General features: G+C 41.5%; 3 protein-coding genes across 17 annotated transcripts in view; 2 read left to right on the forward strand and 1 right to left on the reverse strand.

The window, feature by feature from the left end:
- Positions 1–7,906, forward strand: part of tead1b (TEA domain family member 1b) — a 50,862-nt gene extending 42,956 nt beyond the window's left edge. For all 7 annotated transcript variants that reach the window (XM_086025260.1, XM_086025262.1, XM_086025263.1 and 4 more), the window contains 3 exons: positions 591–731; positions 820–972; positions 2,434–7,906. In XM_086025260.1, coding sequence (XP_085881386.1) covers positions 591–731; positions 820–972; positions 2,434–2,547 — 408 coding nt within the window. In that variant the 3' untranslated portion in view covers positions 2,548–7,906. The remainder of the gene's footprint in view (positions 1–590; positions 732–819; positions 973–2,433) is intronic.
- Positions 7,907–9,396: 1,490 nt separating this feature from the next.
- Positions 9,397–13,438, forward strand: rassf10b (Ras association domain family member 10b). Its single transcript, XM_086025908.1, has 2 exons — positions 9,397–10,138; positions 11,452–13,438. Exons 1-2 carry the CDS (start codon positions 9,437–9,439, stop codon positions 11,998–12,000), a joined length of 1,251 nt encoding a protein of 416 aa, XP_085882034.1. The 5' UTR covers positions 9,397–9,436; the 3' UTR covers positions 12,001–13,438.
- Positions 13,439–19,300: 5,862 nt separating this feature from the next.
- btbd10b (BTB (POZ) domain containing 10b) lies at positions 19,301–27,168 on the reverse strand. Of its 9 annotated transcripts, none has more exons than XM_086026362.1 (9): positions 27,053–27,168; positions 26,545–26,736; positions 24,989–25,187; positions 23,250–23,565; positions 23,062–23,164; positions 21,579–21,699; positions 21,211–21,408; positions 21,029–21,139; positions 19,301–20,304 (listed from the first exon to the last, which is right to left on the reverse strand). In XM_086026362.1, exons 2-9 carry the CDS (start codon positions 26,608–26,610, stop codon positions 19,973–19,975), a joined length of 1,446 nt encoding a protein of 481 aa, XP_085882488.1. In that variant the 5' UTR covers positions 26,611–26,736; positions 27,053–27,168; the 3' UTR covers positions 19,301–19,972. The 9 variants fall into 9 exon arrangements, with proteins under 9 accessions (XP_085882488.1, XP_085882487.1, XP_085882495.1 ...); XM_086026361.1 differs by having other exon boundaries at positions 24,989–25,182; positions 26,532–26,736; XM_086026369.1 differs by lacking the exon at positions 26,545–26,736 and having other exon boundaries at positions 24,989–25,182; positions 27,053–27,128.
- Positions 27,169–27,624: the final 456 nt, after the last annotated feature.

The raw sequence follows: 27,624 nt of genomic DNA on the forward strand, positions 1-27,624 counted from the left end.
TTTTTTTTACTGGCAGGAATGGGCTTCTTCCAAAGAATTTTTTTTTTTTTTTTTTACTGGTGGGAATGGGCTTCCATAGAAATGTCAGTTGGTAAAATATTTGAGAAAATCAGTACAGTCAGCTTACTAACTGAATCTTGTTGCTAAGTGAAGGTCCATCATGTCCTCATCAAATGTCAACACCAAAAATGTCCAGCCTGTCTGCAAGCTCACGCATTTTTCAGTATGCTTCTTCTACATTGTCTACTTTCAGATCATTTATTCAGTGTGTGAGCTTGACCAATAGGTATTTCTGTCACCAAAACATCTGCATACATAATACAATGAATGTGAAGTTCAAAGGGAAAATCTAAACTAAAGCGTACCAAGAGTGGTTCTGATAACATTAATAGACTTAACTCCGCTGTCATTTAAACACGCTGCTGTTTATTTGTATTGCTACCAAAAGCAGCTCTTCAAAATTGGTGTTGATGAATTGTGTCCACATTTCCCTGAACTAGACCAAACCTGTCAAATGTGAACAGGTCCTAAAATTCACCGTATCGCCTTTGTGTGTGCAAACGATGTCACTGAAACGCTGTGCTTCTCAGGCCGACCTAAACTGCAACATTCAGGACGAGAACGGATCTTTCTACGGTGTCACCAGTCAATACGAGAGCTCGGAGAACATGACCATCACATGTTCCACTAAAGTGTGCTCCTTTGGAAAGCAGGTGGTCGAAAAAGTCGAGGTAAGAAGGGTCTTTGTTACGCTTCAACAGTGTCAAATGTGTATCGTGTGCTTGTTGATTTTGCCGCATTATTCTTTTTTTCTTTCAGACGGAATATGCACGGTTTGAGAACGGCCGCTTCGTCTACAGGATAAGCCGATCTCCCATGTGTGAATACATGATCAACTTTATCCATAAGCTAAAGCACCTGCCTGAGAAGTACATGATGAACAGTGTGCTGGAGAATTTTACTATCTTATTGGTAAGAGATGAGCCTCATCCTCCTCATCTTCGTCTTCAGGCATTTGGGGGGGGCATAATTGTGAGGAATTCCTCTGGTTTGTCATACATTCTTCTCATTCCAAGAGGGATGAAAGAGTGTGAGGGGTGTCTTTATCTGCGGAATAAGCCCCCAATAGCTAACACGGTGTTTTCTGACCTTTATTGAGCCAAGGCACATATTTTACATTAGAAAAATCTCAAATGCAAATTTTACAAAAAGTGTTAATCATGAAATAATGTTGAGCTTGTCTGAATTTATTCAGAAATGTACTGACTCAGTGTGTAATCTGAACCTGTTCAGTTGAACACAGAGCAATTATTCTGTTGAGCAACAGGTGGATCCACAGGTTAATTCTACCTTCTGCCATCTAGTGGAAGAGCATTTCATTGTTCTTGCTGTCACGATAAATTACTGGCATACAGTTGGTCAATGAACAAGGATACATTTGGAGTCCTTGTTTATAAATAATAACATTGGTCAACGGCAAATTTGAATCAGAGATGGCTTTATTCGTCCCTAAACGTGTTTTTGACGCTGATTTAAAAAATGTTGTTACTTTAAAAAATATTATTAATAATAAATACCTATAAAAGCTTGCGCAATACATATTTTACCATGCATTTATAACTATGACATTTCAGGAAAAAAGTCCACGCGTTGCTGAACCTAACCCTTAATACATACATATTACTATACAGTATTACATATTCTATGATCATGGTGATGATGAAAACCTGATGTGCCCTGGGGAAAATAAATCTGACAGATTCAAAATCGATGGAAAAAATGAATCTAGAAAAGTTTACTTGCATGAATCTCTGATTAAAAACTGAAGTAAAAATGTGTTGTCCAGTGCAATTTTCTGACAGAATTAAGTGAAACTGGGTCATCTCCAGGCACAGTGGTTGAGAATAATTGACCTAACAATTACCCAAGGCCATCTGTGTCAAAAAAATGGGGTCATAAATAAGACAAATAGAGTGATGGTGTGAAATTAAAAATATGACAGGAAAACCCTACATAAAGCTTTTAAACCTCAAGGAACAATGGGTCTTTGTCAACAATCTTTGTCAACAAATTGAATCTGAAACACTCATGGACTTTTTTCAATTGTGGCATTTGGCAATAGCACAGTTGGGCACAGTTTTTTTTTGTTTGTTTGTTTGTTTTTAAACAGTAATACAATGCCTTCACTTCCTGTTGCAGTGTGTTTTCTATACTGCTTGACGGAAAATCACGTGGGAAAAACGTGCATTAAAAAAAATGCACGGCGGGCCGCAAATAGCTCTCGGCTGTGCTGTAGTTTACTCGATTGTTTTGTCAGTCCTGTTTTGATATGTTGGCCGGGATGAGCTGATACTCCCCAGTGGAAAAGTGACGATAGAGAAAGGCGATCACTCCCAATGTTGCGCATTCAAGTGTGTGCGTGTGTGTTTGCAGGTGGTGACCAATCGGGATACGCAGGAGACACTGCTTTGCATGGCGTGTGTGTTTGAAGTGTCTAACAGCGAGCACGGCGCCCAGCATCATATCTACAGACTGGTAAAAGAATGAATCAGCCCCTCCCCTTTTCTCACACACACTCTCTGACCTCCAGACAAGTGGCAGTGCCTCTCGCTAAAAGTCCCAGCGACAACGCTTTGCGGTCATTACCTGAAGTCTCTTCTTATCACCGTGTTGTTTTTTGTGCTGTTTGACTGCAGCTGTGAGTTGTGGTACAGATGTTTTTGTTCCCTTTGTTATTCTTGGTTCCACTGCTGGAAATCTCCTCGTGAGATCATACAGACTGGGTAGAACTGTGGCGTCGACGTACGCAATTCGTTACTCTAATTTGGTCAATGGAATTGTGTGTTGTCTACTTTTTTTTGTCTGTATATACAGTACGCTATTGGCCTTTTTGTGCCAGTGGCCTGATGTGGTCTGTGTAATGTTTAAGTGTGTTGAGCATACTTGGTTAGATGTACAAGACCTGCAGCCCATAGAGCTCCAAAGAAACTAACCTGACACTAAATGTGCGACTAAATTACCACTTTTCTTTTCATCAAGCAGTGAATTATTTTCCCTGTCGAAGCACAAAAAAAACAACAAAAAAACGAGACACTACACTCACTTGGCTGCCTTTTCTCATGGAGTTAGGAAAACATTCCAGCCTCCTCAGCATTCCTGTTCCTTTCAGATAATTCTAACAAGTTAAAGCACTACAACATTTAAACCGACGCATCCAAAAGCACTTTGTTTTTCTGCTCTTCAGTAATCACAACACTATCAAATCCAGTTAAACAGCAAGCTGTGTTTACCTTGCGGCTTCTCCCCCAAAATGAGTAGCATTCCCGCCATGATCTGCCCCACATTACATTCCGTGATCGTGGCCTATGCCGCCCCCAAGCCTTAAACTCGCTACAGCTGTGCGATCTCCAAGAGGCGCTACTAAAACTGTGATCTGTCTCCTCGTAAAGACGCCACTTGTTGGAGTCATGTGAGAGAGTCAGACCCATACAGTCTGCCAAAGTGTTAAGAGTACAGTGCCTTAGAGTATTTCGTCAAATTTTATCATGCATTCTAATTTTAAGTCAGGCTGATACAGGCAAAATCATCCACCAGCACACTCCACTATTTTGAGATTTACCACCTACAAATGCCTCTGATGATATTAGAGTTGTATTTTTCTCTATAAAAGTCCTGTTCCCTAAATGTCAGCTTTTTTTCCTACGAAGTCTGGTTGACTTTCCTTATGGTAAATGTATAAGACCAAAAAAAAAAAAAACAAACAAGAACAAAACAAACACAAAAAAAAAATTCTCTTGCGCTCTTCTTGTGTTGTGCGTGGTTGCAAAAAGTGCCTTTGGTTTACAATTTACAATTCAAACTGACACAAAAAGAAAATGTTGCCTGACCAAAAACGAGATTGAATCAAGTGCCACATTGCCTTTTTCTTAAAGCAGGGATGGGGAACAGAGCGTTTCATCTGGCCCGCATGTAATTCTAAAATAAATAAACAAATACAACCTCAGAGGACCTGCCACCATTTCCATATAATGCTCAAAATGTACTCTGAACAAAACCATAAACGCAACCATTTTTTTTTTGCTCCCATCTTTCATGAGCTGAACACAAACAGCGAGGACTTTTTTGTGTAAACAAGAGGCCTATTCCTCTCAAATATTGTTAGCAAATCCGGCTAACTCTGTGTTAGTAAGCACTTCTCCTTCACCGAGAAAATCCATCCACCTCAGACGTATGGCCTATCGAGATGCTGATTAGCCATCATAATTATTGCACTGCTGTGCTTGAGGTTGCCCGCAATTCAAATGCTGCACTGCAATGTGCATTTTACTGCGCTGGGGTGACATGTCAACTGAGCATGCTGGCCACGCAAAAAAATATGCACACGGGTGGCGACAGATGAACATTCAGGTTTCCTTGTAGTCTTGTAATATGACATTTGTCAATTTTTGACACATTGCTTTCCAATTAATTGCCATTGAGTCTTCAAATGTGACCTATCATATCCTTAAAATGTTTACTAAGAAATGTTGCAAGTGTTAGTTAGGTACAAAATGATAAACTGGGCAACTCTGATGCCATATGAGTAACACAAGTGACTCAATGAGAAGGAAATGGCGCAACAGAAAATACTTCAAAAAGGTGTTATTGTTGTATTTGTATTTCCCCTCAAAGAATTTAACCTTTGAAAACGTATTTTAATTAAACGTAGGCTGGGTCAAAGATTTGGACTAAAAGACGATTGTCTACAATTCATGGATTTGATAACATAACATGGAAACATAATATTTATTCAGTCATGAACGAAGGGATCCTGGTATGTGTATAAAAGAGATGTCCGACTGAACAACTCATTAAAAAAAGAGAGAAGAATTTCTATTTCTATTTATTATTAATTTTATATACCGGTATATAAGTGTGTGAGTAACTGTGTGTGTGTCCTCATTTTATTCAATATAAAAATGCATGTTGATTGTTGATAACGTGTTTCCAAATGTTTGTTTTGCGGACCCCCTGAGGATAGCCTTGGCCACCCCAAGAATAAAAATCTAGCTCCGCCACTGGCTGTGCGACCATCCCAGTACAGCAACACTGCACATTTTCGAGTGCCTTTTTATTGTGCGCAGCCTAAGGCTTGTCACACACTGCGTGATGCGCGAAAATGCGACTTTCAACGCACCATCGCAAAAAAAATGAGAGTTGGCAACTCACATCCACACGTTGAGCGATTTAATCCACGGATGCCTTGCGCTGGAATACTGGCACCCTGTTTTTGGTTTTAAGGCTCCACATGTACTACAACAATACTAATGAAACAAACAAAAAACAAAAAATTGCTTTTTCAATGAACTTGAAAAAAACATAATTCCACTACATGGCGTTCTCGAAGCAATAAGCAGTTCTATTGGTCTCACCTAATGCACTTGGTTTGGGTCAGCGTATTTCATTATGGTTAATTTAACTAAATTACTAGGATTGGCTCCAACTTAATTTGCTTGTGCTGAATAAACTTAAGGCCGCCGCACAGTAAAATTGCACATTTTAGATTGTCCTTTTACCGTGGGTAACCTAAAGCACCCCTTTGCAAACATCACAATTGTCTAATCAGCGTCTTGATACTGCAAAAGCCACACCTGCCAGGTGGATGACAAAGGTGCTGGCAAAGGAGAGGTGCTCACAAAAATAGAAGTAGTCGCGTTTGTGGACAATATTTAAGAGAAATAGGCCTTTTGTTAACAGGAAAAAAGTTGTGAAAGTTCATGAAAAAAAAATGGTAGCAAAAACCAAAGTATTGTGTTTCAGTATAATAATAAAAATACATTGTATCAGATTTTTTCATTAAAAAAAAAAAAAGAGTATGTCCCGCAAAGGACTTTAATTTGAAAAAGATTCCTCACAGAGGACTCACTTGTTGATGGTTCGCTCATGTTTGGATTTCACTAAGTTTGTTTTCAAGGTAAAATTGCCTAAAGCAAGGGCCCGACCGAATAATTGTCCGAATTTAACGGCTGAATCTGCTGAAGTCAAATGACAATATAATTTTACGTTCTCGTGCAACAGTACAGTAAATGCTAAGTCAGTAAGTATGGGCAGGAAGTAAACGTTGGTTCTGTGTGAATTACTTCCTTATCCATCTTCTCAAATGCCCATTAAGACACAATTTCTGTAAGTATATGTACAGGTCCCTTGATAATATTTGCCAGATTTTTTTCTGCCAAATATTGGAATTGGCAACAGCCTCAAAAAAATCCCTATCAGTCGGGCCCTGCACTGCTGTACACTTGCAGGTTCAAGTGTTTTGACCGAAAAATGAGTTTCTGACACTTGTTTTTCCACAAAAAACAGGATGCTTTTTTGTTTGTTTTAACAATAAAGATTTGACAGTAAATGTAAAGAGTGAACCGGAGCTACAGTGGATATGTAAAGTATTCAGACCCCTTGAAATTGTTCACTTTCTGTGCCATTGCAGCTATTTGCCCCAATCAAAAAAGTTCATTTTATTTTCCATTAATGTACACTCGGCACCACATCTTGAAAGAAAAAAAAAACTGAAATGTAGAACTTTTTTTGCATATGAAATATCATATGGTCATAAGTATTCAGACCCTTTGAAGCGACCTTCATATTTAACTCACATGCTGACCATTTCTGCTGATCCTCCTTGAGATGGTTCTGCTTCTTTATTGGAGTTGAGCTGTGTTTAATTAAACTGATTGGACTCGATTAGGAAAGGTCTATATAAGACCTTACAGCTCACGGTGCATGTGAGAGCAAATGAGAGTCATGAGGTCAAAGGAACTGTCCAAGGAGATCAGAGACAGATTTTGTGGCCAGGCACAGATCTGGCCAAGGTTACAAAAGAATTTCTGCAGCCCTCAAGATTTCTACGAGCACAGTGGCCTCCATAATCCTCATAATACTTATGACCATCATAAATATGCAAAAAATTCTACATTTCTGGGGTTTTTTCCTGTCAAGATGGGGCGCTGAGTGCACATTCATGAGAAAAAGAATGAACTTTTTTGATTTTGGCAAATGGCTGCAATGACAGGAAGGCAACAATTTTAAGGGATCTGAATACTTTCCCCACCCGCTCTACGTGCGTCTCCACTGTTTCGTAAACTGAAAACGGTCTGTGGTGGATGCACATAAAATGTCCAATCAGTGTTTTGCCACCACAGTCTTAAGAACACTGTGCTCTTCTATTAGACTTATCTGCTCATGTATTGATCTGTACTTGTTTTCTTCTTGCACTTGTATGCAGTAGTATGGTTGCGTGTTGACATGGTCTGTATATTGAGACGCTCATTGTTTTCCTGCTGGTACAATACATGTTGACGTGTGGTTTCAGCACTACAACGACGGGATCAATGCCTTCGGAGGCGTCAACGTTTGCACCCTTTTGTTGTAGAAAACTGACATTTGAAAGCATTCAAAATAAATAAACAGCTAACATATATAACTCGGGGCTGCAAGAGTATCGGCAGTATTTTGTTATTTGTATTTTTGTCAAGAAATAAGGTACTGGTACTGTTCTTGTTTTTCTGATTATTTTCAAATTGTGGCTTTAAAGTGATTTGACTTCACATAGCTCACACACGTTTGTTTTGTGTGCACCATGGTTCATGTAAAAAGGTGCTTTGTACAAAAAAAAAAAAGATATCCTAGCGTTCTTGGTACAGATGTGTGATAACTTTTCTGATCTATGGCAGTAACGTGTTGGGACAAGCAAGAGAAAAAGTGTCTATACTATGTTTGTATGTTTTGTATAATTATTATGATGATGACGATGATGGTCTTGTCCTTGCTGTAACATTATGATGCCTTCTTAATAATACTAGATATTTTGTAGCTTTCTAGATCATTTTTATGTATGCAATATTGCAGCTAAATAAAACTTAAAACTGCATTTTTTTTTTGTTTTTGTTACTTGTGTTCCAGTACTTCGTGTGCGTGAGCAAGTTGTAATAAGTCTTACCAAAGCTCAACGGTAGATGTCGCTAAGCGCTTGCACAGCTGGTCCTGTTTCCCCCTTTACCGAAATGACTGCAGTAACATCGTCCAACACCAGAGGGAGACGTTTCTCTATGTGTGATAGAGCCATTCTTCATCCCATGAGGAGAAATTGGATTTATTAAACCAAAATATATTACACGTTAGAAAAATCTCTCGGCAGAATACCAACAGAACAAATCTTATTCTGTTGCATTAATGTCAAAAAAAAAATACAGTGGATCTTAAAAGTCTACACACCCCTGTTCAAATGTCAGGTTTCAGTGATAGAAAAGAAAACATGATACATCTTTTCAAAATATTTTCCACCATGAATGTCATCTGTAAAACTCAACTGAGAAAAAGCAAAAACTTTTCAAGTTGGGGAAAAAAAAACCCTGAGATATTGAGGTTAGACAAGTGTGCTCTTATAACTGCCGATGTGGTGGACTGACGGTGTTCAGAATTGATCAATCACATGAAACTCATATTAAATGGGAGTCAACACACACTTGCCACCATTTAAAGTGCTTCTGATCAGTGCTTTCCCTGACATTTTTGTAGTCATAGCTTAAAGCACATTCCATAGACCGCAGAAAGTTTCTGCAGCATCGCAGCAATCTCATTGTTCAGGAGTAGAGTACAAAAGTATTTCCAAGGCATTGATAGTCATCAAGTGGAGAAAATATGACACAAAAATGACACCAACAAGAACTGGACATCTCTCCAAAACTGACCCGAAAAAAGACAAGAAGATAGAATGCCAAGAGGACAACAGCAACACTGAAGAAGCTGCAGTAATTTCTGGCAAATATTGTTTCGCATTGTGACGCAGTCTTCTGTCTTCTTATATCCGGGATGTGTTAAGATGGCAAGACAGAGGCCATATCATACGGGGAAGAAAAAACAACTTGAACTCTCAAGTGGAAAACATGTTATAGTCCGTTGAAACCAACTGTTTGGGGCCATAATTGCAAAAGTTGTGTTTGGTTGCAAACACAACACTGCTAATGACCAAAAGATCACCATACCTTCAGTGAAGCAGTCATGTTCTCTTGCTGTTTTTTTTTTTTTCAGCTGGAAAAAAATATGTGTCCATATTTAAAATGGCATTTTTGTCATACATCTGGTCACCCAGTAGCACTGGTGACAAATTGTGGGCCTCATACAGCATTTAATTTGCCCATCCCTCTTCTAAATAATGACGAAATAATTTGCTCAGTAAACTTTGAAGACTTAAATCAGGAATGCGTGTGACGTCATCGTGTGTGTCCCACATTCCCCTGTGTTAATAGGGCTGGTGGCAGTCACGTGATCCCGCTCACTCAAGTTGTTTCTACTTTGTGCCAGATCAGCAAGTCCTTTATTGAATTGACTGAATGACGACTGATTGGACCCAAAGCGCAGAGTGAGTGTAAGAAATTGAAATAGAAATAAATACAAAATAATGGCTTCCGTGGAGGGGAGGATCTCAGTGTGGGTGTGCGCAGAGGAGAAGTTTGTCGTGGGCTTGTCGAAACGCACAACCTGCGCCGATGTGGTCAAAGCGCTCCTGGAGGATGTAAAACAACCCGAACCACCGTTGCTGCATCGCTACTGCATCGCGGAGAAATGGAGGGGCCTCCAGAGGGTTCTACCCGACCGGACCAGGATTTGGTGCCTTTGGGTGGCGTGGGGAGAGGAGCGGGACCGGGTGAGGTTCGTGCTCGTGGGCTGCAGCGAGGCGGGCCGGAGCGCAGAGGCGCGCGTGGTTCTGCTCAGCAAACCCAACCTTGTGTCCAAATGGATTCCGGGCTTTTCCTTGGCGGAGGTCCCGCTGGACAAGCAGCGCCGGATCGTCAGGAAAGCTTTCAGAAAGTTGGAGAAAATGCAGAGAAAACAACAGCCTTCCTCTCCTGGCGCGGGCAAGATGCAGGCTTTGGCGCAACTCGTGGTCTCCCAGGACCGCACCATCCGCCTGCAGGCTCTCAGAATTCAGCAGCTGGATGCTGAGATTGAATGGCGGGAGGCCAAAGTGCATTTGGACCGAACCCGAACCCACGGAGTCAATTATATGCAGAACACTTATTTATTCGAGGATGCAGAAGCGGAGGGTTCCAGACAATACCTGTGCTCTTTGGAAGGTTTGCTTCACCTTTGTGACGTCATGGTAAGGCTTGAATAAACAAATAACTTTGCTCATTGAAATGAATGGAAATGCCATTAATCTGTTGCAGCCGCGCAAAATTTGATTGTAAGGTGTTTTTTTTAAATGATGAAAAATAGCACTCCATTACATTTGGACTTTAGAAAAACATATATTGTAATGCGATCATTAAAAAGAACGTAAAAAAATTAAACAGTTTGTACTTCAGTTCAGTGGACATTCGGCCTTCTGATGCACCCATTTGGCCACCTGGCGGCAGTTTGATCCAGACATCGCGGTAAACTGTAAATGGAGCCGGTTCAGTAATACTAGTCGTTCTTCACAGATGATAAAGAATATATACCTTTGATTGGGGCTGCAGGACATTGGAAAAACATGCAATATGCGATATTGGTGTGGAATATTGTGATATCGACATTAAGGGTTAAGCAACTCCTGTCCTTGAGGGCTGCTTTCTTGCATGTTTTAGATGTATCCCTCCTCCAACTCACCCGATTCAAATGATCAGCTCATCAGCCACCCCTGCGGAAGCCTGATAACGATTCTGAGGGGGGATTCCCCCAATTGGTGCGATATATTTGAAAGCTACGACTCCTAATAATACATTGGTTTCACATAGAGCTTTTCTATACCTACAAAGATGCAAAACCTTTTTACGACTAAAATGGTGTCTCTTCATCATGTCCCACTTGAATGAAGATACTTTATTCCAGCTTCAGAAGCGAAAACGGTTGGCTTTACTTTCTGCTCTGTGTCAAGGTTTTAGAACATCACATCAATGACCCCCAAGTAACTACTTTGCTAACTACAGATGACTCTGATTTTGGTTCTGAAAGTGGAGACGTGCTTCCACTGCTACTCTGCACTGAAGTCTCTCGCACGCAACTACCTTTTTGCCTCCAAAAAGCACTCCCTCGATCTACGCATGCTTGTATTTATTTTAAATTAGGTCATTGCCAAAAGTGAGGGATAAAAATCAATTAAGAGGCTAAACTTATGACGGTGTGGAAATTCACGGTCTTTTTTGGGGCAACAAACTATTATGACATTGTCTAAGTCTAAGGTGGGTTCAAGGTTTTAGAATTCAAGAGCTCTTTCCTTGAAGTACCTCTGGGCCTTCTTGCTTCGAAAGGAAAGGAAAGGAAAGGGCCTGTGAAAAAAGAAAACTGAATCTGAAGAGACTCAATGATTGGTGGACTGGTTTTAGCATGTTTAATGAATTTCAAGTTGAACTTTTTCTGTGTGCCTCCCGAGGGGTAAAGTTTGACCACCCCTACTTTTCGATGAACGACAAAGCAGTCTGTCACTTGTTTCAGTGTCAGGAGGAGCTGTGGGAACAGGAGGCGCTCGCTGACATGTTGACTGCGCAGACGAAGGAAGACCTCAACCGCCACCGGATGGAGAGGAGGAGAGGGGAGGAGGAGGATGAGGAGGAGGAGCGCTCCGCGTTCTTCATCGCCGGAGGAGACGAGATGTTTTTGAAGGAGCGGCTGAGGAGATTGCTGGATGCGACTTTATACGTGGGCCTGCGCCTCCGCTCGGATTTGCAGGCTATTAGGGGCGATTTGGAGCTGAGCCGGCAGATTTGCAGCAGTCGCGAGGAGGAGATGAGGGATTTGCTGGTGAAAATCAACCCTGTGGGTTCGGAGGACGGGTCTGACGCCGAGGGGGGGGCGGAGGGAGCTGAGAGGAGGAGGAGGAGGAGGATGACGAGCGGTTCGGAGAGGAAGAGTGAGTGGGTAGAGCGGGCCAGGGGTTTGTCTAAAAGCCACAGTGCGGGGAATGATGACGACTCAGACACAGGCTTAAGCTCGCTCCATAGCCAGGAGTCTGACAGCCTCACTGTGTGCCAATCTCTGGTGTAGAAATGGCCCAGCCTGAGCCTTGTCTCCGACTGTAGAATTTGACCCGTCTTAACCATGTCCCTACCTGGCCCATCTCGCAGACTCTGGAACTGAGCCACCCTGAACTATGTTTCAGACTCTAGAGCTACACCAGCCAGGAGCACATTTTTACTCAAGGATTGGACTCGTCCGAACCATCTCTCTTATTCTAGAGCTAGAACACTCTGGCCCTTTTCTCTGACTTAAGATCCAGACCAGTGCGGGCCATGTCTCTGACACTAAAACTGGATCTGTTTGGGTAATGTCTCTGATTTTAGACATTGCGCCACTTTTGCAGTTTTTCTGACTCTGGATTTGGACCAGTCAGGAACATGTGACTGACTCCAAATCCTTGATTCTTACTCTCGAACTGAATCACCCTGGACCATGTGTCGCACTCTAGAACTGATCCTATCTGAGCCATGTTCCAAACTTTTGAGATACACCACTCAGGACCACATTTTTTACTCAAGAACTGGACCTGTCCGAACCAGTTCTTACTCTTACTTTACAACCAGACCAATCTGGGCCATGTCTCTGACACTAAAACTGGATCTGTTTGGATCATGTGTCTGACGCTAGACCTGCAGTACTTTAAATAGTGTATCATACACTTGAAATGGACCAGTGGGGTTCATGTGTCTGACTCCAGAACTTCATTGCCTGGACCTTGTTTTGTACTCCAGAACTTTGTACAACCTGGCCCACGTCGCTGACTTGATACTTTTACTTGTCTGGACAGTGTCTTAGGGTGACTCTGGAACCAAGACATCCTGGACCCTGTGTCTGACTCTAGAACTACAGAAGTCTGAACAACATTTCTTACTCTAGAACAGGACCTATCCGAACCATCTTTCTGATTTTAGAGCTGGACCACTCAGGCCCTTGTTTCTGACTTAAGAACGAGACCAGTCTGACTCTAAAACCGGATCAGTTTGGATAATATCTCTGACTCGAGACCTGCACCACTTTGGACAGTGTCTCAGACTCGGGAATTAGACCAGTCAGGAACATGTCACTGTAGAAGCCACCGTGGACCATGTGTCTGACTCCAGAACTACAGAAGTCTGAACCATGTTTTGGATTCTGGAATTAGATCAAATGTGGACCATACCATATCAAGTACGGTATGTGGCATGTCGCCGATTGATAAACTGGCCTAGCCTGTCCCTTGTCCTGGCCTCGAGAACTCAACCGGTCTGTTTTCATATACCTCCGAGGACACACGTTTGTTTTCCTTTCTTCTAAAACATAACGCAATCATTGAAATGTATTTTTAAAGTAGCTACTGTATAAGCTCTTTCTGTCTCTTTTTTGCACCTTGGGCTGGTGTGAGTGATGATGTCACTTTTTAGAGATAACCACCATGTCAGTGGAACGTCACATAACTGGACTGATTAAAACAAAACATTTGAGTGGATTGTAAAGTGACTCCTCCTTGACTGTGAACCAGACAAGACAGATACACATTGTCTTAATAGACTCAGCCTTAGTCCAAAAAATTGACTGCAGTTCGAGTTTTGAAGACCCCAAAATTGGCTACGGCCATGACAGTCAGGGACCCGTGCAGGATACCAAGTAATATATGGGGGACTCACACGAAATAACTTCTTCCACTCCCCCCAATAAAAAAAAAAAACTTTAACACACACCCCTAAAAAAAAAAATAAAAATCTGACATGCCCCCAAAAAAACCTGACAACACCAAACCACTTTCATACAAAAAAACACACACAAAGACTCCAAAAAACCCTTTCATGCACCAAAAAAACACACCCATAAAAAAAAATCTGTCACTGAAAATTGGACAAAAAAAAAAGCCTCTCACATGCCCCCCAAAAATTGTCACACACACCAAAAAAAAACTCTCACCCACATAGTCACACATACCAATAATGACTGTGCAACAAAAAAGGAACCTTGTCTAACACACTAGAAAGTGTCTTGCACACAAAAGAAACCCTCACACTTAAAAACCTCTCATACATGCAAAATGTGACACACACACACACACACACACACAACTCAAAGATCAGGAGAAAATGAGAACATTCCTGGCCGTGTGTGCGTATGCGTGGGTCTGTTGTCTGTTTCCCACATGACTGAAAGGAATTGCACAAATGTCAAGTACTGATTACTTGAAGAGTTCCAAGATGTCTGATACCACTTCAAGTGCGGTCAGGAATCTGGAGTGCTCCTCTCATTAAAGCTCAGTCCGTCACAGACAAAGGCTGTGGGAAGTTGCAATTTTTTTCCTCGTTAAAGACACCCGATGTCATCTTTTAAATCGTTGCACAAAAATCTATGCAAAATGTGCAGTTTTTTTCTCTACATCTATTGGTACAAGCATGCTTTGTGTTGTTTCAAGTAGGAGTCAAAAGAATGATCGAGAAGATCTTTCCACGTGCACCTGCACACACAACAAAAATTCACATCAAATGAAACAACTCAAAAATAAAAAAAAAAACTTTACCAATAAAAACTCGGACAAAAAAAAAAAACCCTTAAGAGCATAAAAAACTCAAATAAATTGTATGCAACAAAAAAAACTCAAACATTCTTCTCATGCTTATCTAAAAAGTTCTCGAATGCAGCAAAATATTCCCACGTGCACTAAAAAAAAAAAAAATTCTAACACAAAAACTCGCACTAACAAAACCACATACAACAAAAAAAACTCACAACCTCACACACAGACTCACAGTAAGCACAAATGAAAGAAAATCTCACCATCTCAAAAACACCAAAACTCACACATATACAAGTTAATAACTGTCACACACAAAAAAAACACACTCAAAAACCTCTCATACTCAGAAAATTACACACACCAAAAACCTTCTTACACACACAGCCAAAAAAAACTCACACCACAAAACAAAAATAAACATCCTACACATGACAACAACTTAAAAACAAAAATCCAATATACAAAATTGATGAGTGACAATGAAATTTGATTAATAAAACTTTGGCCTAACTGTTTTGAACAAAAAGGGTTTATTCGAAAAAAACACGCAAGACCGGCAAAGTGCAACTGAAGGCGCTGGTATGACAAAACCAGGAAAACGAGAATAACCAAAAGCGCTTGCGAAAGGCAAGGAAAGAAATAACGAAAATTGTTTGTCGAAAAAAGACAAGATCACACCAATTCCAAAAAGTGCAACCGAGGGTGGCTTTAATAACACAAGATACAATACTAACATTGGCGGAAAACTCGAGGCAACAAAGAGAGCAAAGTACATGGCGAAAACGTCTAGAAAATTCAATTACTTGGTGCTACGGTCATGAACAAGCAGAGGAATAATCCGGCAAGGAAGTGACAACTTGGCAGTCCTTTTAAACAGCACTTGATTGTAATGTGTGACAGGTGCGCCGCTGGAGGGAACCGCCCACCACCCTAGCTGAGAACCAGACTCAACAGCACACAGTCATGACAATAATTCTCATTGTTTTATGTTTAGTTTGACAGTAAACATCAAGTTGGAGTCGAAATTAACAGTTTTGTAAAGAATTGCTCACTGTCGCCAAACTGCTGCTTGTTGTGACATGAGTTGAGCACGCTGCCACCATCTAGCATTCATTCAAATCAAGCAAATGACCAAGTGACGGTATCCCCAAAAACTCAAGGTAAACCTGTACAGCCCCCAATTCCTGTTTTACATTCCACTGGATCCAATTCCATCATCATCAAATTTTATGGCTTACATGACCTGTTGTCGTTCACAGTCCTCACTCATCAGGAAAAATATCGCTTAATGGTGCCAACAGCTGGTGTTCCCTAATCCCAGGAATGTGTGACTTTGTGTTCTGGGGGTCTTTGTTGGGCCCCTGAGAGTGAAGGTCATCACTAATGAAGGCGCCGACGCTGCTGAGCAGTGAGCGGCTCAAAGAGCATTTAGCCCGCCGCTAACATCACCAATGGCTGCTCGTTAGAGTCCGTTGTGCTGCTGGCAGGTGTGTTAATCCTGTAAGGCTCTGTGCCGACCTTTGCGCACAGACCACGTGATGTCGAGTCTCAAGGCCCAGTATATCCATCATGCTCGCTACGCTCAACATACACACTTTTTTGTATGTTTGTTCCGATCACACCATAACATAATACAATTGAAGAAACAACAAGTAATCTAGCGCTAGCAGACAATGCAAAAGGCTATAGTCATGCTACCAAACTACCATCCATGCCATGGTAGTTAGTTACTACACTACAGTAGTACAACAGTCGGGTTAAATATAAAATAATTTTGGGTCAAAATTGGACCGATCCAATACTTTGGTCAATTTGACCCAAAAACAACCCAAAAAATTGGTAGTTTTGTATAAAACAACCCCAAAAAAATTTGCTGGTTTGTACAAAACAACGCAAGAAGGTGGGTCAAATTGACCCAATTAGTGGATCGGTCCATTTTTGACAGAAAATTGTGTTATTTTTAACTGTTTTTAGAGTGTAGTTATAAGTTACAGATTAAATAAAAATACTCGATGCATATATTCTTTATTCTCTTCGTAAAATGCCAAATGATAGTGCATCTTACTGAGTCACTTACAGTATAAAACTTATTTTTGTATTTTAGTCAATATGTCCTCCCTATGCTGCAAATTACAACAAAAGACTATTTTTTAGCTCTTTACTACCTATAAACTGTTTCGACAGTCAGCAGAGACAATACAACGGAAGTCAACCCAAACATAATAGGCCCACTAGTTGAAACACGGCAGTCGGATTAATTTTGCGTCTGTGGAATATAAATTAAGCAGCAAAATGCACTTGTTTTTAGCCATCTGTGGGGGCGTCCATTTTGTCTTCTGTCAACTGAAAATGACAGCACAACTGCTCGCAACGACCAATCACGGCTGACCTGTTTTCTGAATGTGAGCGATTGTGATGTCATCTTCAGTCGACACTAGACAAAATGGCCGCCCCCAGAGATGGCTAAAAATGAGTGGATTAACTCATTCCACGAAAAGCAATATTTATCAGAATGCATAAATGGGCCTGCATAAAACATATTCTTGCAAAAAATATGTATGCGTTGACTTTCACTTTAATAAGGACACGTGCTATAGAAAATGGATGGCTAGATGAACGCTTGACATTCTAATTGGGCTCTGCCGAAGTTCACATCCAAAATTGGCCCCTGGCTACAAATATTTTTCTCACACAAACAAACCAATATGGAAACAAACACAAACAAAGCCTTTTCCTCCACAACGCAGTGTTTCATGGGCGTGTTTGTTGCGTATCACTTACACACTCACCAAAATGTCTGTGTCTTTCGGAAATCCGAGTGAAGTCTTCTGTTTCATTAAAAAGAAAGATGATGAATGAAGTTGGCTTTGGGGGGGACGACTCACAGGGACAATGTCAGGCTTCAAGTATCATGGCAGTTGATTGTCTTGCAAAACTGCATTGGCTTAGGCTTTTACACAGGTAAACAAGCATACACGCCACACACAGAATCAGAGAGATTATGGCGAAAGCATTGTGTAGCATGGCTTGCTAATATACTTGTGTAAAAGCCTTTGAAATGTCATAATATGTTTTGTAGTAGAATGTGGGGCCGCACTTTATTGCATTACTTTTCAACAAACATGTCAATATAGTTTTCTCTGCAAAATGAAATGACACTTGCAAAAAGAATACATAGATACATTTGCAAAAAGACAAAACATACATTTCAAATTTACAAAGAGCTACCTAAATAAATATGCTATCACAGAGTGCATATACCTGTATATGGAGACACGTCCTTATCTCCAAATTTGGGTCATGACTTATTTCGGCAACATAACGGTGCTTTATGCATGTGTTCGCCCCCTGGTGGTTGGCTGGCTACTGGTTGAGAAAGTGTATGATTAGATATGCCGCAGACCCACCGACGATCAGGTTCCTTTAATTGTAGAAGCTAAAATCTTAATCGCGATCAAAATTCGATTAATTGTCCAGTCCTACAAGCCACCAACTACTGCGTGCAAGATCAACAGGTGAGCTGTGGAAAATTCTCCAATTTCACTATTAGTCCGGAAATTATTCTGTACACTACAAATAATGAATCTTTGTCTACATGCCAGCAGCTCATAGTTCCAAGAAGAACAATTTAACGTGTAATTTGCAATTTTCAAAATTGAACATGTGTGCTAAAACTGTTTATACAACCTCGCAGGCAGTACATGAGTAAAACAATCTGCGAAAGAAAATTTTATTTTTATTTTTAGAGCCGTTTTATTATTACTTTTTTTTAATTACATCGTTAAGTTTCATTAACTTTAATAACCTTGGCACTGACCTGTTACCTTGGGCTTCAGGAGCTTTGCTGAAATTGTGGCAGAATATCCACCTCCGAGGGGTGCGGTAGGGGAGTGGGGGGGTTTGTTGGTTGGGCCTGCAATGCAAGGATGAACATACAGTAGGAGTTCCAAGGTGGAGGGACCTCGGATAGTTGTTGCCATTATTAACATAGAATAGGTGTTCAATAAACATGCCCAGATTTATCAATGAGGAAGAACTAACCAAATTAAAACAACAAGTACAAAGAAAACTGAAATACCATAATTTTGCTCCTGGAATGAGTAAATGTATTTGTGTTACGAGCACAGGTGTTAAATGAGATTACGAGCAGTATCTGAAAGCCAAATGCTGACCTAAAGCGCCCCCCTGTGGTCACTGTCATGCCAAGTGAATGTTCCCTTGAGTATATTTGTTTCAGACACAATCAACTTTTATGCGTATTCATATTCATTCAAAATTAGTTTTTTGGGAGACATCGGCTTGACAAGCTCACAACACTTGTCACCATATGCTTTCCCTATATGATTTCCCAAAACATGGAAAGTTGTTTCAGCAGTTTTTTGATACCTGATGTAATTCTTCTCTTTGTCCTTACTCGTAAAATAATTCAATAGACACGGTAGCAATTGTATAATGAATTTCCGACCTAGTGTTTTTTCTCCTACTATATGACGTCATTTTTGCACTAGTGGAACAACTACATACCAGTGATGCAAGATTACTCGTGGGCATTTTGGAGCTAATAGTTAGAATCTGTCATTTGAAAGTTATGGCTCAAACGCATTTCTTACTCTCCAGTCTTCTTCGCAAGAACCATACGGACATGCATTTTATTCCAAAACATCGGCTTAGAATCAATACATTCTCAGTTATAAAGGGGAAAAAAACACATTTTATTGTGGATTTTTGGGCCACCATCTTGGAACTTTGGAATTGAGATGTGAGATTTGAAGACTTCATGATTGCATAAATAAACTCTCCAACAGATTCCCATCATTGATGAACCAGGTTTTTTTTAATCAACAAAACACCTAAGCACACAACACAAAGTTTTTTTCTTTATTGAACATTGTTTTTACAACCGTTTCAAGCTTTGCACTAAAAGATTGCGAGCGTGCCAGCCCGTGTGCTCTGCTTTAATGTTTAGTCTGCGGTAGGAGCATCACAGCACATATCACATCCAGCCAAAGACAGAACACATCCAGTTACACCGTTAACGCATGGAGGTCGAGTGACACGTGACAATTTCCCCCAATCCCTTTCTGACCAACTCTTTTCTGTAAAAAGCACACGTAGTCATCAAGCCACCTGGGAACGTCTCAAATCTAAACAAAATGATTGGTGAAGGGAAACATTGATACCACAAGAGTGCTCAGCCAAACCCAACAAATGAGGGTACAACATTGTAAATAATAGTAATAAGTAAAGTGTTTACTGAATATTTAGCAAACATAAAAATAAATTGCTTTGGTCAAGTAAAAAAAACAATAAACAAACTAAAGAAAATCAAAGCAGTCCACCAGGTTCTTGGTTCTCTAAGGCTGCGAAGGAGGTGTCAAGGCAATATGGTTATGGTGCCCCCCCTTATGGTGCACTCCATGCTGCAGCATGCTGGGAGGCGGACAAATGGGACAGGATCGAGGTCCATCGGAGTCCGAGGGGTCCTCACACGGCAGGCGGGGGTCCTTCTGGGTCGGGCTCGTTGCTGTAGTTGTTGCTGTAAGGGTGGCCTCCGGGCGGGTGGTTGGGCAGGATGTCCAGCTCGTCCACCTGGGGTCCCGGGTGCAGGACCACCAGTTGGTCCTGGGGGATGTCGGCCGCCGCCGCCGCCAGGTTGGTGATGGACTTGGATTTGACACACTGGAAGTCCACGTGGCGGCTCTTGCCCTCCTCCTTCTCCCACGACATGCGGATGAAGGGCCTCTGGACGTAGTTGTAGATGACCTCCGGACGACCTCCGGGACGTTTCTTCACCTTCTCCTTGTATGTGGGGTAACCTGAATACAAGTTGACATATTACTATGGTGGTACTGACTGCATCGCATGATTCTTCTCAAGGAGTAAAATATTAGAATTAGCTCTGAATAGGACACAGTGCCTTCATATTACAAAACACAAAAGTAGTAATATCCTCATTAGGGTTGCCGAAGTTGAAATTCATGACACAATACAATTTTATTTGTATAGTGCATTGGATGTACTGTATTCATGGACACTAAAAATATTGATCCGTTAGGATTTGCGTGTTCGTGCGTCATACTTTCGATCGGAAGAAATTAGTGCGACATGCACAAATTGACCAAATATACCAGAAAGAGTTAATATTTCACCCATCACATAAGCTCATTACTTTATTTATTTTGACAGTCTGGCATGCACTACCCACATCGTCATGACTATCACATCTAACAGAGTTTCATACTACAGGAGACACGCCTCCCGGAGCAGGGGGGACTTTTTTTACTCTGACTGGCTGTGTGTCAAACAATTAATCCTCAGACTCGTCATTAATTTTGAAGCAGATGTGACACGCCTCCTCTACTCTATAAGATTTCTTTTTTAATCATCGATCATGGTGAGCAGCAGCGTTTGACAATGCAACCGCTGGTTGCTATAGAAACCTGGCGGCACCATCCCACCGCGACGTGCAGAGTAATAACACATGAAAGTTTGAAAAGAGTCAAAATGACTGCTTTCGTACTCCTAGTGTGAAGGACTTACCTTCAATGCCCAGTCGTATTTTCTTCAATCCCCTCTCCTTTAAAACGGACTTGGCAACATCTCTGTTCTCAATGTACTTGAAGAATCTGTACAGTTTTGTGCTGTAAATGACTGCAAGGAGATTTCCGTTAGTTTCGATTTGGATTTCACTCTGGGTTTGTATTGGTGTGCGGTGCACTTACTTTGGGAGTACTCTTCTCCCATCTGCGGCGGGTACTCTTCGTCCCAGTCGACCACGTCGTCGTCGGTGAGGACCACGATGTGGCACTCACGCTCGCCACTCTGGGCGCTCGCCACCATCAGAGGTAGAACCATTTCTTCCAGGTAGAATTCGAACTGTCGCCGGGCGCCGTCGTTGGACAGCTCGTGCATCAGGGCACCTGAGGACAAGCAAAGACTTTTTATTGTTTGGATACAAATAGTCGGAATAGAGTCAAATTAAAACAGTAAATCTTAGTTATGTATTTCTAAGCAAAAAAAAAAAAAAAAGTACACAGAAAATCCCCTCAAACAAAAGGGTCTGATTTCTTCACCGAAAAAAAGCACTCACTGAGGTCTCTGCATTTGATGGTGCTGTAGTCAAAAGAGATGCATAGATAGTCGCACGCCTCCCGCAACTCGGGGATGGAGATTCCATCAGGACATCGGATTAGCCCCGATTTGTAGTAATCCTGTCAATGAGACACAAAAGGCGCAGTCAAGTCTGTGTAAAATGTAACACTGAGCCAATTTTAGTTGAGAATGAGGCCAAATCGACAGGGATCAATACACAATCAATGTCAGCAACCCCCTCAACCAAAACAAACCAAAAAACAAGAATGTTGATGAGCTGGAATCACAAGCAGTGAGACTAATTATTATCTACTTACTTCCTGGTTCTTATGTGGCCAAGCTTAACAATCCTCCCTCCCTCCCTCCCTCCCACTCACTCCACCACAGCATGTTTACTTGTCGCCGCCTTGCAACTCATTGTGAATAATCATTTCCGCTTCTTCTCACAGTGATAATGGCACCAACCAAAGTTACAGATGAGACAACCCCAAAATCAATCATTTGGGACTGAATGGAAATGGAAATACTGTAGTAATGACTTGACTGAAGTGCTAGCATAAGGTTAGTGTTGGACTACGGTGTTTCAACTTTGCAGTCAATATGAGCTACGTCAAATTCGGGTTACGTCGCCGCCATAGGAGAGGAACACCTTAATCGTAAACCGAGGACCCAATGTATAACATGTTTAATATGCACCCCAGGTTGAACTTGCATATTATTTGGAGAAAAATATTTTGACAGACATGCATTAGAAAGGTTACTACTTGGAGTGTAATGATACTTTTGTATATCCATATTTGTTTTGTCTCTGTATCATGAGTGGAAAGTGTATCAAGAGTTCCTATACCAAACATATCAAGTATTTAAGTTGTAATGTTTTGAATTTTTTTTCTTAGTAAGGTGTCATTTAAACATGTAAGCAAGTACAGATTTGTTGAAAAACATGATGCCATAATGTATGTTTTGAACGATTATTTTATTAATACGTTTTCTTCACTGTTCTTTAACTTCTACAAAAGTGAGTTACAACATAGAAATTAGGCCCCAACCTATTAATCGGCCAGTATTATCTCTTTTAAAATACTCCCCCCATTTTTTTTTTTTTTATTGTGGGCAGTCTAAGGCACATCTGTGCAGTAATCATGGTGTCTAATCAGCATCTTGATATGGCACACCTGCGAGGTGGGATGGAAGTGCTCACTATCACAGCTTTAGTCTGGGTTGTGAACAATATTTGAGAGAAATTGTGATTTTGTGTATGTGGAAAAAGTTGCAGACTTTTGAGTTATAAATAAATGGGAGCAAAAACAAAAGTGTTGCGTTTATATTTTTGTTGAGTATACATTATTTGCGATAAATAATTTTCGGACCAAAGTGAAATGGGCTCATTCCTCACATCGCACTATTGTGCCACGGGGCAGTGGTTGGCAATCACTGCGTTAGACAAATCACAAGGTGTTGACGGGACAAAGTTTACTGACCAGTATTGCACGGAAAACCGTTGAGCTGATTCCTTCGGCCACCTCAAACTCTCCCTTCTCATTGGGCCGTGTAAAATTGTGCTCTCGTCCCGATCCGAACATCCTGAAAGAAAGCAGCTTTGTTTACATGGAGGTTGAGACATTCCAGTGAACGACATTAGCCATCAATCGGTAAGCGTGTGCCGTACCTGCCGAGCATGGTATTGGGCTGCGCGGTGAAGATGGAGGGGTCGACCACGAAGCGCGTGTTGTCAACTATCAGCGTCACCCTCTCAGACGTCCGCACATTTCGGTTGCAGACGGTGGCGCCGGCCGCGCCCTCCTTGGGGTTCTCGTACACAAAGACCATTTCTCCCACTGCCAAACTTTTGTAGGTTCCCTCGGTGCTGGACAGGCTGCTGTTGCGGCTGCTCACCACGCCGCTGCTGCTGGAGCCGCTGGGAGAGACCCTCTGTGGCCGGGGGCTGCCGGGCCTCGACGAGGACCCGCCATCGCGGTCGCGTTCTGCGCGCACATGGAAAGAAAGTCTGGTTTTGGCTCTCTGTGCACAATGCTACTTTCGGAATGCAAGCCTATCATATGATATTTATTCTAATATTCACAGCTTTTCTGGTACCTGTATTGATTTTAACAGGTGAGCTTGTCTTGCAGCTCATAGCATTTCACTGCAGAAGTCTTTAGGCGTTTCTTTTTGTTTTGGTCCACTAACTACGAGCGAAATCTGGAACCATAAATGCCACAGTAACCAATAGAGGGTGGCGCTAAGGCACAATAAAGAATCGCACCTCAGTCACGACGGGGGAGTAACAGAGCTAGAAATTTGCCGTTCGCTATGAATGCAAATGTCAACTCCGGAGGAAATGACTAAGAACGACAGCGTAAAGGACTTGTCTGAAAAAGACAATCAAAGATGAGGTCATGGCCGCAAAAGCAACGACTCATCAATGATGTCACGCCATGGTCTCAAGCACTTATCAAGTTTCCAATCGGATTTCTCTTTGAGAAGAGAAAGCCTCAATTGTCATAGTATGGTGCCAATACAACAAAATTCTACCCCTACTGGAGACATAAAAATGCTCCCATACTACAACACAGATACTTTGTCAGCCTGACATATACCTTCCGGGTGGGAACTATGTCACCTGCGTGGAGATACTTACAGGTAAAAATGGGCGACAGCACTTTTAGCTGAGTGTAAATTGCGCTCTGCAAAATGTATGAGGAACTCTGCTCGAAAGGAGGCGACCAGGCTACTCACAGCTGAGTGTTACAAAAACATACAGATGGATGTTAGAATGTCATCTCATCAAATATTACATATTTGAATGAAAGCTATGCCATATTCAAGATAGGTTTGTGTTCCTGAAACATTTTCCATCACAACGGCGTGATAAGTCTGGGCACTTGGTATCACTGAGTACTCGGGTCTTAAAAAAGATACATCCCGTTTTTTCATTCTTGTATATCTGTAAATAAATTATCAGTCGTGTTTTTGTTCCATTTATAGTTTGAGATGTCAAGAAAGCAAAATGTTAGCATTAAAGTCCCCATTCTGCTTGACACGTTTCTTTTTTTTTTCCTGTGAAACCAAACCATTTTCTACCATTGATTCGCCGATTCCTACTTTCCTGTTCTCCACGGCTTTGGTGCTATAATGTAGCATTTTATAGCATTATCAGCATTGTCAGTGAATGAGTTTTGCAGCAAATTGCTGCAGATAGGCAGAGAAAAAAAAGTGCAAATATGAATTTGTAAACAGCAAACAGGTTCATTGTACCTGTGTGAAAACAAACAAGGATGTGAAGCCAATGTGAGCAGGAAGTTGATCAACTCACAGCTGCTTTCAGCGCAAACCACCAAGAGCTGTGTACCTTGCCCGTGACCCCCCCCCCACTGAGGCCATTCTCTTCTTTCCCTTCATACTCACCACTGTTGTGTTGGCGGGTGGGCGAGGTGAGGTTGCGAATGCAGGGTGTCAGCTGCCCCTCTCTTTCGTGCGAGGAATCCCTGGAGCGATCGCTGGAGCGGCGGCGGTCACGTGAGCGGTCGCAGCCCCCGCTGGCACCGTGCAGGCTCATCTTCCTCTGTTGGGACTCCACTCGAGATGCGCAAGCTTGGCTGCTGCGCTTCAAACACAAAAGATGAGTCAACGTCCGTACACATCAACTACAGGGTGCTTCATTTCATTGTAGGAGAGCAGCGACGGCCACACAAGCAAGGCCGCCGGTTTGTATTCATCTCGTTCGCACACAATGGAAAAGACTAGTAGCGAGAGAGTGCAACATCCTGGTCTGCTAGGTTGCAATTCAAGTATGATTAATGCACACAGAATGCAGTCAGGTGGCGTCAACAATGAGATAAGAAGCAATGCCTAAGCGATGCCAACCACACACCTAGTGCCACTCGAACTAAAATGAGGGACTGCGTTTCTGTGCAACCGGCAAAGTCAAACGTCCCAAAAGTAGTACAACTTGGGAGTTCTACCAAAATTCTCTGGACAAAAATCTGCCAATAGTCTAACAAAAAGAGTTAAACTGTCTTGCAAATCAGCTCACTGAGCATACAGAGGATTTTTTTTTTGTCGGTTTGCTTTTTTTAGCGGACTGGTCTATAGGCGATTACTATTTGGTCCGGCCTGACTAGGCAGATAGACGGATGGCGGAAGGGTAGCCCTGCTAGAGACGGAAGACGATAAACGGACCACAAATCCCCTCGGATTGAAACATTCTACTTGACAGCAGCGCCGTCGTGCCGTCAGAAAGAGTTTCCAATAGAGGAGGGGCTGGCAAGCTATTTACTGCTATTTTGGCTGACTTATTTACAAGTTACGGCACGAGAACAATGGAAGGAGCCTTGATAAATAAAGTGCATTTACTGCATTAACATTGAAAGATACATTTCAAGAGTTTCCTCTTGATTTCCCTTTTTTGTAACAATGAAAGATACATTTTGAAAACCAGTGGTAAAAGCCTCACTTTTTACTTCCTGGTCAGCACTTCCGGGGGCCGACAATGTTTATGAATATGGCCGGAAGGGTACCCAAGTCAAGGGTGGAGGGTTGCGGCCGGACAGGCAAAAAATGGTCAAGTGCCCAGCTCTGGCAATACCACTTTAAAAATTGCGTTTCTAGTTGTAATAAATGAATGTTTTAAAGTGATAATAGTCATTCTTATTGGAACTCTTAAAGTTTGTTCCCTGTAAAAGAAAGTGAGTCAGTTGAATTTACAGAATACATACATGCACGTCATGGCGCATGGTCAAGATGCTACCACCACTGCCTCAATATGAGCCAGGAACTAAACATCAATCAGACAATAGTCAGATTGTCAAACCGTACAGTAAACTTTGAGGTACAATGGAATTCCATTATTGTACTTACAATCTCATATCGACGTCGTTTGCTTCTCTAATAAATCATAACGAATGAAGTAGGGCTTCACTTGCTCGCTGATCGCTTTCGGCTAGCTCACCTCGAATGCTTACACAGTTTGCGAGGTCGGCTTGTAGCTTTCCGTTCCCAGTTTTCGGTATCACTGGAGTTACTGTCATATGACTGCAGACGTGTTGCCATCACCCGTACATGGGGGAGTCCGCTCCGGAAGTGTCACTCTTCATATTCAAATTGTCGCCGACTGGTTCCGCTGATCAAAACTCCACGCAAAATCCCACAGCTAGCTGTTAGCACAGAACGAAATCGTTTCGACAAAATTAACCAGTGACGTGTTTTTAAATAAATTCGCTTCCTATTACTCGCCTGAAGTGTGACATTTAATCATAATAATCGGTCGTCAGACAATAGAAGGAAAATTTACCAGTAGCATTAGCTCTGCGAGTTTCCTGCGCTCGCACTCCTACACAGTTAGCACTACCGGCCGTGTTACAACGATCAATTTACATGCACATTTCGACATTATTTCATGGAATATTGACCAGCCAAGCACTGCAATGGTATAAGGACTATGAGAGTACCGTAAAATATAAGTATAGTTACCAAACTGGCGAACGTCTAGGCTGAAGTGTAATGCCGACAGCTAGCCACTAGCCAGTTAGCCAGCCTCCTTTCAAAACAGTCATGTAACTGACGTCACGACGCTGTGACGCACATTATCATGTCGAATTTCAGATAGTTAAAATAATAACAACAGTATAATTAAATAAATAAACGTGTCTCTACATTTGAGTTTTCGTAAAACGTTTACCATTTGATAAAAATACATTATAAAATATATTCGCAAAATTATATTTGTATCCGCCTTAAATCGAAAAAAACTCAGCTCTCGCGAGAATTTTACACAGGCGTCATATTGATCAGTTCGGGTGAAATAAATTCATGTTCATAAAAAAATATATAAAAATAAATAAATGAATAAATAAATAAACACATTCATGTTCATATCCAAAATTCACATGCATCGATTATCATTGAAAATCGATACTAATTACTTAGGTTGAAACAATGACACAGGATTAAGATTATTATTATTATATTAAGTACTGAAAAGTTGCTCTTGTCAAGTTTCACGATTTGTGGCTTCACTTATTTCTTCAAATACTGTGCGTCAA

The sequence above is a fragment of the Filicampus tigris genome, chromosome 3 (assembly GCF_054856515.1).
Source record: "Filicampus tigris isolate MCC_2025a chromosome 3, RoL_Ftig_1.0, whole genome shotgun sequence".
Lineage (NCBI taxonomy): Eukaryota > Metazoa > Chordata > Actinopteri > Syngnathiformes > Syngnathidae > Filicampus > Filicampus tigris.